The following is a 14156-nucleotide window of genomic DNA, read 5'->3' as shown; positions in this document are numbered from 1 at the left end:
TTCCAGGTGGTGGTTCTCTGCTTTCCTCTCAAGTAAAATAGGCATAAAAATAAATCTTTAAATTAAAGAGCCATCCATGGCTCTGTTGATAAATGATTAAACAATTAAAATACTGCATCGGTTTGAAACGCACCACGGAGAAAAACAGTTAATAGTGATACTATGAACTGCCGAGGGGAAGATGGCATTTGGGAATGCGGGGAAACATCCGTAAATTTAGGGATTTATTGCCAGCCCTAGGAAGAGCCAGGCTGGGGGGACAGGGTCGTGGATTTGAGATCCTGTTCCTCAAACATTTTAAAAAGTGAGAGTAAAATGATTCCCCTGGAGAGAAAGGGGGAACCGGACACCCCCAGACCACAGCTGCTCCCACACGTGTACCCCAGAGACCGAGTCACGATTGCCCCGAGTCCCTCCCTATGGCCACCGCGCCGTGTGGGGGAGACTCGGGTTCGCAGGAACAGGACAGGACACCCGGGGGTCGCGGCTGTCGACCCAGCCCCTAGGCTGTGTGGCGCGCCACCGGCTGACTCGGGTCCGCAGACTCTGGAGTCGGCCGCGCGGGAGGCCCGGTTCCATCAGTCCCACCGCCTCCCTCTCCCAACACCCGACCCCGCACACTCACCATTTTTCGGTTCCTGGAGTTTCCGGTTGTCCACCCCATGACCGCCGCGGCATGCCGGTCACAGCGACACAGAATGCGGCATAACCACCTGGAGCCTTTAAGGGCAGCAGGAGCTGATACGGCCACTGTCAGAACAAGCGGCACTGAGCACGCAATCCACGCCTCCGCCGCCATCGGAACAGCACCGCCCCATAAAATAATTGGTAACTCCCCTGTTTGGACAGTTCACAGGGCCCCGCCCTCCCGTGCCTGAGTGACAGGAGGTCGGAGGTCGCGTCTTTGAGCCGACCTTGTCCTGCCAGTGGGTGGGAAATGGTCTCTCCAAGGACCCAGCGTCAAACCATAAGGCCACTGAGGCCTGGCACAGAACTGTGACCCTTCACAAACATGGACACTTCTGTGTCCTCACTATTCACTAATAATGAGGCTGTTCCAGGAATTCCCTGGCCGTCCACTGGTTAGGGCTCCGTGCTTCCACTGCAGGGGGCACGGGTTGGATCCCTCGTCTGGCAACCAAAGTCCCACAAGCCCCGCAGAGCAGCTCCCACCCTCCCCCCCCCCAAAAAAAAGACTCTGTTCCACTTTCATCTTTAACCATTTCCTTTAGGAGAATTCTCTCCCTCCCTCCCCACCCCCACTCATTTGGTACTTTAAAAAGTCCCCTTGCCTCAGGGGCACTTGGCTCCGGTGGGAGGATGAACCCCACAGTCCTAGACCAGCCCTGAAGCCTCAGACACTAGCAAGTGTGAAACACAGGCAGAGAAACCACCGGGAAACCTTTTCAGTGGAATTCCATTAATACTCGATTGTCGAAAGGTCAAAGCAGGTAAAACTGAAAGAACACTGCTGAGTGAAAAATAATATTTAGATGACAAGGGTATGTAGATAAACAAAAAATCAGGACAGTGGTCATGAATGGGGCAGGATGGAGATAAGTCAGGGATGGGAACATCAGGACACTCTCACCACTGCCCACAGGCCATTTAAGAATCTTCATGATGATTCCAAGGATGTGTATATTATTACTAAATCTTACCACAAAACATTTTGTACATTTTTCCCTGAATATATTTTATGATAAAAATTTTAAGAAGAAATTCAGTTTGGAAAGTAACATAATTTGTATATGTTTGTTTGCCCTGTCAGGTGGCAATCTGAGTTTTCATTCATGGTTTTGGCAGCAAAAATTAGTAATATCGACTGAAAAAATGCACAAGATAAAAGTTGAGAAGTATGTTTTATTTGGCGGACTTTCTGAGGACTCAAGCTTGGGAGGCCGTCTCTCAGGTAGCTCTGAGGGACTGCTCCAAAGACGTAAGGGAGAAGCCAGGATATACAGGAGTTTTGCCATAGGTAGTGGAACATCAAAAGATTACTGTTAATTAAAGAAAACCAGATATCTCAAGTTAATGAATTAGCGCTTTTCTACGTGTGGGAAGATGTGAGAGTCTGGGCTCACTGAAAACATTCCTTTGATATGCACCTTAACTATCTAGGGCCAGTATCCTTTTTTCCACCCTGAATCCCCTCAGGGTGCACAGTTGGAGATGGCTTGAAGGCTGATGACTTGATGGCTGCAACATCCTTTGTTTATCGATATGGCAGGCAGCATTTTTCATCCACAGTAACAAGCCATGTATCTATTGGGTTGGTCAAAAAGTTCGTTGGGGTTTTTCCACATTATGGTCCACCTTATGGAAAAACCCAAACGAACATTTTGGCCAACCCAATATTTAGAAAAAATGGATTACATAAATTCATCATCATATGTACCTTTTAAAAATAAAGGGTGGCATGCATTGATACATAAAAATCTGGAGTATTTATCAATAGAACAATTAAGCAAAGTGTATTGATAAAGATACTGAGAAATAAAATATTGCCTGCCATATCAGTAAGCAAACGATGTCACAGTCATCAGCGATTGCAGCGCCGAAAAGGTGAGCCGGTGAGCCCGGAGGAAGCTCAGGATGTGAAAACACAGGATACTGGCCCCAGATAGCTGAGGTGCATATCAAAGGAATGATTTCAGTGAGCCCAGACTCTTGCATCTTCCCAAACATAGAAAAGCGCTAAATTCCTTAACTTGAGATACAGTAAGTCCCTGCAAACGACCCTTCAAGTTGCGAACTTTCAAAGATGCAAATGAGCGTTCCATCAACGTTAGGCTTGAGTGAAACTGCAGCTCGCCCTCCGTCTCCTATTGCTGAAGATCCTTCAGCTCTACCATCTCTCACCTCCTCCCTCTCCTCCAGTCAGTCACTCTTCTTGCCTGTTCACTCGATGCCAGCCCCTGTATGCCAGCTGTTGTACTGTACTACTGTACTTTTCAAGGGACTGTACTGTAAGATTTAAAATGTTTTATTTATTCTTTGTTTTTTATGTATTATTTGTGTGAAAAGTATTATAAACCTATTACAGTACAGTACCATATAGCCGATGGTGTTAGCTGGGTACCTAGACTAACTTTGTTGGACTTACAAACAAATCGGACCGATGAGAGTGCTCTCAGAATCAGAACTCATTCTTATGTAGGGGACTTACTGTACCTAGTTTTCTTTTATTAACAGTAACCTTTTGTTCCTACTACCTGCCCTTTGTTGCAAAACTCCTATATATCCTAGTTCCCCCCTCGCCTCCTCAGAGTTGCTTAAGATGCTGCCTCCCAAACTTGAAGTCCTCAGTATGTCCACTGAAGAAAACATAACTCTCAACTTTCAGGTTGTGAATATTTTTTTCAGTTGACAATACCTTACCCCTTCTATAACTGTTATGGTAACCTACTGTGTTAGGGGGGGTCCCTACCCTAGGTTTGACTGACAACACATTACTGCCAGGAACGTATGAAAGAGTTTATTACTTCCATAATGGAAGTGTCTGGGGAGGGCAGGGAAGGCCTCTTAAGCAGGTGGGAAGTGCCTGGACAGAACAAGGCAAGGAGCCTGGCCTGAGTTTTTTGTTTTTTAAAAAATTTTTATTGGAGTATAGTTGATTTACAATGTTGTGTTAGTTTCTGCCGTACAGCAAAGTGAATCAATTATACATAAACATATATCCACTCTTTTTTAGATTCTTTTCCCATATAGGTCATTACAGAGTCCTGAGTAGGGCTCCCTGTGCTATACAGTAGGTCCCTATTAGTTATCTATTTTATTTATTTTAATTAAAAAAAATTTTTTGGCCACACCATGCAGCACATGGGTCTAGTTCCCAGACCAGGGATTGAACCTGTGCCTCCTGCATTGGAAGTGGAGAGTCTTAACCACTGGACCACCAGGAAAATCCCTCTATTGTATATATGTTAGTGTGTATATGTCAATCCCAATCTCCCAATTTAACCTTCCCCACCCCCCTTTCCCCCCAGTAACCATGTTTGCTTTTCACATCTGTGACTCTATTTCTGTTTTATAAATAAGTTCAGTTGTGCCATTTTTTTAGATTCCACATATAAGCGATATAATATGCTATTTGTCTTTCTCTGTCCGACTTACTTCACTCAGTATGAGAATCTCTAGGTCCATCCATGTTGCTGCAAATTTCGGCCTGAGGTTTTTGTTTGCTTGTTTGTTTGAATTGAGATTAGGAGGCGGACTAGTGTGAGGTTTTGCACAGAAAGGCAGAGGCTACCAAGGATTTCATCTCTTACCAGCACCAAAGAAGTAAGCACCCAGGGCTTCTCGTCATCTTGTACAGATGTGGGGCACCAGGAGAAGGAAGGATGAGGCTTTAAAAGTTGTCAGCAGTCAAACATAAAAAAAGGGAGTCAGACTTCTAGATTCTCATCTGGCATGTGAAGAGCACAGAAGGGGACATTCCTATTATCCTCACCAGAAGAAAGCAAACAAACCTCAAATTAACGACTCGGATCTATCAAACCATTAATCACAGGGCCGACTGCTGTCTCCAAAATTGGAGAGACAGTAAAATAGAAAATTTGAAATACGCCCACAATATTCTGCTCTTAACAATGCCTGTCCTCAAAAGAGTCTGTTTAGCCAGTGCCTAACTGACACGGTGGGAGGGTGAAGTAGGAGATGGATGGGCCCCTGGGCCAGACAGCTGGTGTTTGTCAAGTGGAGCAAAACTGAAGTTTTGTCCTCAGCCAGACAAGAATGATGCCCGTTTCCCTTCCTCCACTGATATGGAGGGAATGAACCAGCAGTGGGGAGTTTGTTGCAGCAAAAATAGAAATGAAGTTTTTCCTCTCCTGAGAACAAGGAAAGTTAAGGGAACAGTGATCAGGCTAGTGAAGAAACCAACAGGCCTGAAAGAGTTAATCACTCCTAGCTATATTTTAACTGGTACTAATCTGTAGTGTCTGTAACTAGATTAGTCCTTCACAAAGCTAACCTATCACTACCTGACACTATGTGAATTACATCCTACACCTATCACTCCCTAACTCTGTGTGATGTAAATTACATCCTGCACCTGGTGTTTAAGCTCCCTGCACTCCCTTGTTACAAGTCACCCCTTGTCGCTTTTTGCATTTCAGAAAGGTCACAGGCCAATAAACCAGAGACAAACAGGCCCAGTTACAGGGATGGGCTGCCTGACTCCAGCTGTGACTGTTTTGAAATAATGCAAGAAGAAGAAAAATGCAAGACCTTCATGATTTGATCCTTATCATACACCCCCGGACTTCGAGCCCCACCTATAAGATCTCCTCTGACTCCTCAGGAAGTGAGGGCACAGTTCTTGAGGTGCTAGCCTGCTGTGTTTTCCCCTTTGCCTGGCAAAGAATTAAAAGCTATCTTTCTTTTCCTCCAAAAACCCTGCCTCCATATTCCTGTTCAATATCAGTGCACAGAGAGCCAAGTTTTTCTGGCAACAGGGAAAATTGCTAACTTGAGTCTCCTCTAGCCTTTCTGCCTAACCTAAGTTGAGGGGACCTCAGAAAGACTTGTGAGGTTGAGAGTTTTGTTTTGTTTTGTTTAAACCCCAACAGCAAACACGTGGTGTGTTTTCCGAAACCACTTCACCAGCTCTCCAGTTCCAACTGGGTGTCTTACAACTCAATTCTAACACTAACCAAAGTTAACATCAGATTCCACAGTTGAAGGGCCAAGTCCTGTTGTTGGGGGAACCTCTGACCGTAACTGCCCACCCTGGCCAGACACGATAGTAACCGCTTGCAATGAGTTATCTTACAACAGGAGGTTCTGGTAAGGAATGAACTAACAGCTACCACCAACCGTAAGAATTCGGGAAAGGTCAAAAGGAGAGAAGAGATGCCAGTCCGTGTATCTTACCAACCTCCCAGAATCCTTCTCACTGGAATCCATCTTGGCTGAGCGATGGGCGTGCCACCAGGAAGGACCCTGAGTCAGAATGATTGGCCAGAGACAACCCAGAAACGAACCCCATTACTATAAAACGTGAGACTTTGAGCCATGTGGCAGAGCAGTTCTTCTGGGTTCCCCTACCCTGCTGCTCTCCACCCGGGCGCCCCTTCCCAGTGAAATCTCTCGCTTTGTCAGCATGTGTGTCTCCTTGGACAATTCATTTCTGAGTGTTAGACAAGAGCCCATTCTCAGGCCCAGGAAGGGGTTCCCCTTCCTGCAACACCACAAGACGACCCCCGTGTCAGATGCCAGCTGAAAATGCAAGGCCCAGGCCACACACGTTTCTGGATGGCTGACGACAAATTCGGAAGTTCCCTATAACCCCTCATGTCTGTTAATTTGATAGAATATTAGAACTAAGAAAAATGCTTTACTTATTATTATCAGTTTATTTGAAAAGATACAAGTCAGGAACAGCTGAATGGAAAGGGTGCACAGGGCAAAGTAGGGGAACAGGGGCAGGAAGGTTCCATGCCCTCTCCTGGCATGACAGCCTCCCAGCACAGTGATGTGTTCACCAACTCAGATTTCTCTGAATCCCGAAGTTTAGGGGTTTTGATGGAGTTTTCAACACTGGGGGCTTGAGGGTGGGCTGGGCTGAAAGTTCTAAGCCTCTAATCATAGCTTTGTTCTTCCTGGTAACCATCCCCCATCATGAAATTATCTATGGGTCTGGAAACAGTTGCCTCATTAGAACATAAGATGCTACTATCACCCTTATCACATGGGAAATTCCAAGGGCTTTAGGAGGTCTTTGCTAAGAACCATGGACAAAGACCAAATATCCTTCTTATACCACAGAAGGGTCACAGCCCATGGTCACATACTGAGACCCAATCATGCGACTAGAAAACATTTCCTTTCCACCCTCAACATACCACCACATCAAGAAGACACCTAGTAACAGTATAAAACACTGACAGAACTGTATGTTTCAGAACTCATTTACAAGTCTCTATAGTACTCCTAAAGATGACATGGGAGACAAAAGCAAGGACACCTGAAGATATTTTAGCCTCTAACAGCCACAGCAAATAATAAGTCCAAACCCTAGTCAGATAAACCTAAAATCTCATACTACAGGCCTAAAAACCTCAGTTCCTTTTCATGGTACGTCATGTCTGGTATTCAACAAAAGATTAAAAGGCACAATAAAAGACTTAAAAAACACATCTCCTAAAAAAATAACAAAAAGTGGGGAGAGAGAAAAAAAACCACCCCAACACATCTCTGGGATTAGGACAAGCAAAAGAACCTGATTCGGATGTAGCAGATATGCTGGAATTATCAGACCCGTAATTTAAAGCAACCATGATTCATATGCTAAGTGCTCTAATGGAAATAATGGATGACCTGCAAGAACAGATAGGTAACATGTGTAGAGCTGGAAACTCTAAAAAAGAACCAAAGGGAAATCAAAGAAATTTTTTTAAAAAAGCAAAAGAACAGAACAAAAGTAAAGAATTCCTTTTTGGGGGGACCTTATCATTACAGTGGAAATGTGTGAGAAAAAAGAATCGGCAACCTTGAGGAGCTGTCACTAGAACCTTCTGAACTGAAATGCAAAGATAAGAAAAGGGTAAAAAGACAGAACAGAAATCCAAGAGCTTTGGGACAATTAAAAAAGGTGTAACATATACAACATGGGAATACATGAAGGAGAAGAAATAAACAGGATACATAAAATAATAATGAGATTTTCCCCCAAATTAATAATGGATACCAAAATACAGATGTAGGCAGCTCAGAGGTCACCAAACAGGATAAAAACCCTAAAAATGCACACCTAGAAATATATATTCAAACTCAAGAAAAATCAAAAACAAAAAAAATCTTGAAAGAAGTCAGGGAAAAAAAAAACCTTAGCTACAGAGAAACAAGGATAAGAAGTAAATTGGACTTTTCAGAAACCATGCAAGCAGGAAGAGAGTTTTGTGAAACACAGCGTTGAAAGAGAAACCACCCAACTAGAATTTTGTGTCAAGCAAATTATCTTTCAAGTGAGGGAGAAATAAAGACTTCCAAAAAAATGGAGGGAATTTGTCACCAATATCCCTGCTTTGCAAAAAAAAGTTAAAAGAAATTCATCAGGAAGAAGGTAAATGATAAAGGTTAAGTGTTAGAAAAGGAAAAAATGACGGTAATAATAAAATCATTTGTTTTTGTTATTCTTAATTAATCTGACATAACATTTTGTTGAAAATAATAATAGCAGCAACATATTCAGTAATTATAGCTTTTGGATGAGTGAAATGAATGACAGAAATGTTACAAGGGGCAAGGGAGAGAATTTTCACATCCAGTGAAATGCTATGGTGTTACTTCAGAGAGGAGTTGGATTAGTTGTAAATGTATACTACAAACTCAAGGGCAATGACCAAAAATGTAAAAAAAAAAAAGTTATAATGATATGTTAAGAGAAGAGAAAAAATGGAATCAAGTAAAATATCCCCTAAAAGGTAGAGAAGACAGAAGAGAAGTGGAAGACAAAAAAGAAACAAAGAACAAGGGCAACAAATAAAAAATGTTAAAATATGGTAGATATTAATCCAGCTGTATCAATAATCACTTTAAACATCGGTGGTCTAAATACAATAAGTGAAACCAAAAAAACCTGTCACAGTAGATTACAAAACAAAACAAAACTGGGCTTCCCTGGTGGCGCAGTGGTTAAGAATCCGCCTGCCAATGCAGGGGACATGGGTTCGAGCCCTGGTCTGGGAAGATCCTACAAGTCATGGAGCAGCTAAGCCCATGCGCCACAACTACTGAGCCTGCACTCTAGAGCCCGTGAGCCACAACTGCTGAAGTCCACGTGCCCTAGAGCCAGTGCTCCGCAGCAAGAGAAGCCACCGCAATGAGAAGCTCATGCACTGCAACTAAGAGTAGCCCCCACTCACCACAACTAGAGAAAGCCCGCATGCAGCAAAGAAGACCCAACACAGCCAAAAATAAATAAATAAATAAATAAGAATACCAAGGGGGTCAGCATGGATGAGTGGCTGGAAGGCTGGTACCAGGAAGTCATGAGGACTCACACCAACCAGGGCTTGGAAGTCCAAAAAAGGGCTGCACACCCTACTAATTGCTCACTGAATCCATCAGGAGCCTTGCACACCAGCTGCTTGGGATACTCTGCCTGCAGACACTTCCAACTGGCCATGGGCACACCCAATGCTCCATATACGTCAACCCCCACCCTATGTCTGGCTCCTCACATGACCCCCAGGTGAGGAGCACAAGACTGCACAGTAAGCACACACATGTAGCTCGTAAGCACACACATGACTAGGTGGGATTGGGAAGACATACAGACTTGAGCATTTCAGGGGAAGCAAACACAGCATCCAGCCTGGATGTGAGGGATCAAGGAAAGGCAACCATCTGGGTTGAATGGTGAGGGTGTTTCTCTCCCAAAGCCAGTCAGTAAAAACTGGAGGAGGTGACTGTTTCTTCAAATGCAAAGACAGCAACACAACACTTCATGAAAAATGAAGAAGGAAAAAAAAAAAATGAAGATTGTAAGGCATTCTGCCAGCTCAACAAGAAAAGCCACGAGTATCTATTGACTCCAGAAAATAATGATGCTGGTTATTATTTCCATGACAAGAAACTTTTGTAAACAATCATACTTGAGCACTTCTGCTCTGCAAGCCTAAGCCCTGGAATTACTGATACATTCGAAAGCACCCAAAAGTAAGCAAAAGACTTCAGAAACACCCGCTAAGGGCAGGAAGAAAGGGAAACAAATTTTAACACAGGCAATGTACTAATGTTATGTTATACTTTTCTGAAATTCACCTCTTTCTTTAGTTTACAATTACTGTAAAACGGTGACTAAAAAGTGAATAAAACTTTTAAGGGTGACAAACCCATGGAGGAGCAGGAACATTTCTCAGGGGGTAGCTACACCCAAGGGCTTCCCATAGGATACAGGATGTCTGTGCCCAGGAAAGACTCTGGGGGGAGACACCCAAGGGTTTCACACAGCCTAGATACAGGTGATTATTCTCTGCTTTCCTCTCATGGTAAAGAGAGGAAAACCAAAAACTACACCTTTAAACATGAGCCGCTCATTGGCTGTGGGAAAATGACAAAATTCTGCATCCCCCTCTGCCAAAGAGGGGCTGTGGGACCCTGTGTAAGGATTTAACTTCTTGGATCCTTCAATGTTTGCTTCTAAAAAGTGAGCTTAATATTTATTGCATGTTAGGATTAAATGAGATCTGTGTAAGGTGTCTGCACAGTCCCTGATATATGGTGAGCATTAAATAATTTTTATTTCCATTAATAATACTATTGATTTTATTATTTTGTTTTGTTTGTTTGTTTTGCGGTACGCGGGCCTCTCACTGTTGTGGCCTCTCCCGTTGCGGAGCAACAGGCTCCGGACGCGCAGGTTCAGCGGCCATGGCTCACGGGCGCAGCCGCTCCGCGGCATGGGGGATCTTCCCAGACCGGGGCACGAACCCGCGTCCCCTGCATCGGCAGGCGGACTCCCAACCACTGCGCCACCAGGGAAGCCCTGATTTTATTATTAAATAAATGAACACATAAATTTTCTGCCCTGGAAAGAAAAATACGGCGTCTGTTTGACATGCACCACGGAGGACAAATAGTTGATAATGATACTGTGAATTAGAGACGCAGTTGGCTTTGGGAAGGCGGGGAGGGACCTGGAGTTTATGGATTTAATGCCAGCCCTAGGAAGAGCTAGGCTGGGGCGACAGGTTCGTGGATTTGAGACTCTGCTTCCCCAAACATTTGGAAAACTCAGGAGAAAACGGGTCCTCTTGGGGAGAAAACTGGCACGGGGGTCCCCACAGACAAAAGCTCCACCCACACTTAAAGACCAGACACAGAGTCTTAAGACTCTACCCGAGGTCAATGTACAATCTGAGGAGAGACGGGTTGCGGGTGCAGAGCTGCCCAGAGAGGCTCCGGGGCCAAAGTCACCACGCACAGTGATAGGACAGGACGCCCGAAGTCTCGGCTGCTGGCCCAGCCCCCGCGCTGAGAGCTGGAGGGGGCTTAGGTCTGAGCTGAGCCCCGGGCGGACTTCGGTCTGCAGACTCCGGAGTTGACCGCAGCAGGGTCCGGGTCCCACAGTGGCAGGTTCCGACTCAACCCCTCCTCCCTGTCCTGGGACACCTGGCCCCTCAACTCACCATTTCCTGGCTTCTGGGGTCCCCCTGGGGTCCTCCGTTCCACTCCTGCCGCCTCTGTAGTTCACAGCATCATATACGCTACAAAGACACACCTGGCACCCGGAAGAGCAGATGAAACTTGACGCTGAGCACCTACAGGAGCCTTTAAGTGGTCGGCTAAGTGTTGCCCCACCCACCTTCTCGTGCTGCGCCCCTGATTGGACAGTTCACGAGAACCCACCCCCTTTCCCTGAGTGACAACAGGGCAGAAGGTCACGTGGTTGAACATAATGAGTTTCAGCCAGTGGGCTGGAACTTGCCCCCTCCAGGGAAGTTTGCTTTTAAACAAGATTTTTTCATAGGTGTTCCTAACCAATATTGTGCATAATCACACAGTGAAAGCCACAGGGCTTATGGGAAAAATGGGATTGGGTGGGGTTCAACTCTCAAAACTTGTCACTGACATTTAAAAAAAAAGGAATCTAATAAAACAGCATCTTACATATATTGAATGATTAAGAAATACAAAAGCACTACAAGAAACAGAGCACTTTAACTTGAAAGAGGCCTGTCCTTTGCTTGTAGAAGTGATCATCAGAAGGATTGACACTTGTGAATTATAATGAAGAGGTGGAGGGAGAGTTACCTAAAATCAGACAGAAAGTCAGAACCCAGATGGATATTGGGATCCTTCATAACACCTGAGAGGCACTGAATGAGCTGGCAGTGTCTTGAGCTGTGCGCATGTGTTTTGTGTATTTCTGAGCAGCTAGGTTCACCTGGGTGCAGTTTTCTGCAGTTAACTCCTGTTTCTCTTGTGTGCCTTGCTGATGAAATTGCACATAAGCAAACATGAAATTTACATTATGTTCAAATTGTTTCCAAATTTATCAATACCCAGAAAAATATCATGTTTTCAAACAAGCATTATAGCAGAACTGACTGCATGTAGATGTATAATTTTTTTCTGAACCATTTGAAAGTTGAAAATATCATGACACTTCACCATTAAATATTTCAGCATGAATCATCCAGAATCAGGACATTGTCCCGTGTAACCATAATACCAATACCACGCTTCAAAAGTTGAGACTATTTTGGTATCATCTAATATTCAGTCCATATCAAACCAAGCAGAACCCATGGGGACTTTACAGGGGAAAGACCCCTGTATCCCCCACCTGATGTTTATATTGTAGAAAATCTTTAGCCTCCTAGGCCTTCCCGGAGTTCCAAAGAGCAAATTTAATAAGAGAAGGGGGAGAATGCTGAAAGAAAGGAAAAGGGTCAAGCAAGACAAAATAATAATAGTTTAGCCAGAAAACAAAGCCAAGGACTTGAGTTCCTCCTCAAGGGTATATATAATAATCTGAGCTGTATCTTTGAGTTGTTTTCCTGATAATAAAACTCCCACCAGGTGGAAGAAGTTAACTGTATGCTGACCACAAACACATGGACCCCAGAGTGGCTGGAACATAGGTTGGTAGTAAGTTTTGAAATGAGGAATTGTAACTCCTCCGAATTTGTTTTTCATTTTCAAGATTGCTTTGCATAGCCAGGCCACTCGTAATTCCCTATGAATTTTAGGATGAGCTTTCCATTTCTCCCCAAAAATTAATTTAATGATGTCAGAATTTTGATATGGCTTGCACTGAATCTGTAGACCACTTTGGGGACTACTGCCATCTTAACAATATGAACCTTAACAATATGAACTCTCCAGTCTATGAACATAGGATGTCTTATGATATATTTAGGGTTTCTAATTTCTTTCAACAATCTTTTGTAGTTTTCAATATATGTCTTGAGTTTCCTTGGATAAAATTTTTCCTAATATTTAATTGACTATTTGTGTATCCATGTTTATAATGGATATTGTTCTATGGGGTTTTTGTGATGTCTTTATCTTATTTTATTTATAGGGTAATGATGGTCTCATAGAATATTTAGGTAGTGTTCCTTTCTCTTCTATTCTATGGAGAGGTTTACAAAGGATTAGTGTTAATTCTTCCATGAATGGCTGGGAGAATTCAACATAGAAGCCATCTGTTCTGTTCTTTTCTTTTGGGGAAGTTTTGGATACTGATTCAACCTGCTTACCTGTTACCAGATCATTCTGATTTTCCATTTTCTTAAGTCACTTTTGGTATTTTGTGTGTCTCTAGGAATTTCTCCTTTTCATCTAGGTTGCCTAACTTGTTGTGGAATAAATTTCTTATAGTGTTCTATTGTAATCCTTTGTAGATTCAAAAGATATACAGATATACCATTATTATGTGTACCAAATGTTAGTACTTATAACAAATAATACCATTATATATAATATATGTTATGTAATATATAAAGTATTTACATATTTATATAATATAGTAAAACATTTATTTTCTTATATATACAAATAATAGTATTATGTTTACCACTGTAGGCACAATTGCTAATCTAACTTCCTTGTATAACCCCCACAACTCTTAGAACTGTCCCTGAAGGTGTTGGAGGAAGAAGACAGGAATATCACCTTGATTCAGAGTCAGACACAGATGATGCTGACCTGGGATACAGTGCACGAATCTAATGACTCAGGTAATGGTTGAGGCAGGGAAACGGTCCCTGAGGATTCACAGTGGGAAAAGATACACAAAGAAGTGACAAACAGAAAACTAAACTTTAAAGGGAATTGCGGGTTATGGTGGGGCCACAAGGAAAGAGTCCATCTAAAGGAGGGGTCATGTTGGGCACCCCCAAGATGTCAACCTTGCTCTTATCCTGCAGGTACTATTGTGGTGGGCCTTGTCTCCACCCCAGGGATAGGGAAGTTGTTGGATAAAGTCCCCCTGGTCCTGGATACTGAAGAACAGGCAGTTCTGCTTGAGACACACAAGAGTTTGCTGCAAGAAATCTCCCACATCCTGCTGTCAGATGTTGTATCTACCTTTATCACCAGCAATAACACCCAGAACCTCAGCTCCCCAGTCACCTTTGTCTTCCAACATGTGAGTCCAGGTGGGATGGACCTGTGAGGTGGAAGACCCCTGTGTCCTG

General features: G+C 43.6%; 2 protein-coding genes across 2 annotated transcripts in view; one reads left to right on the top strand and one right to left on the bottom strand.

Moving 5' to 3' along the window:
* The window catches only part of LOC115865521 (zinc finger protein 709), a 76346-nt gene extending 75587 nt beyond the window's left edge, over positions 1-759 (bottom strand). Inside the window, 1 exon segment of the mRNA XM_060297068.1 lies at positions 626-759. Within this exon segment, the coding sequence (XP_060153051.1) occupies positions 626-664 (39 nt within the window). The 5' untranslated portion in view covers positions 665-759.
* The window catches only part of ADGRE2 (adhesion G protein-coupled receptor E2), a 32581-nt gene continuing 19123 nt past the window's right edge, over positions 699-14156 (top strand). Inside the window, exons 1-3 of the mRNA XM_070045093.1 lie at positions 699-828; positions 13590-13697; positions 13887-14117. Coding sequence (XP_069901194.1) covers positions 699-828; positions 13590-13697; positions 13887-14117 — 469 coding nt within the window. The remainder of the gene's footprint in view (positions 829-13589; positions 13698-13886; positions 14118-14156) is intronic.

The sequence above is a fragment of the Globicephala melas genome, chromosome 3, assembly GCF_963455315.2.
Source record: "Globicephala melas chromosome 3, mGloMel1.2, whole genome shotgun sequence".
NCBI classification, from domain to species: domain Eukaryota; kingdom Metazoa; phylum Chordata; class Mammalia; order Artiodactyla; family Delphinidae; genus Globicephala; species Globicephala melas.
This window is presented reverse-complemented; position numbering and strand designations above follow the sequence as displayed.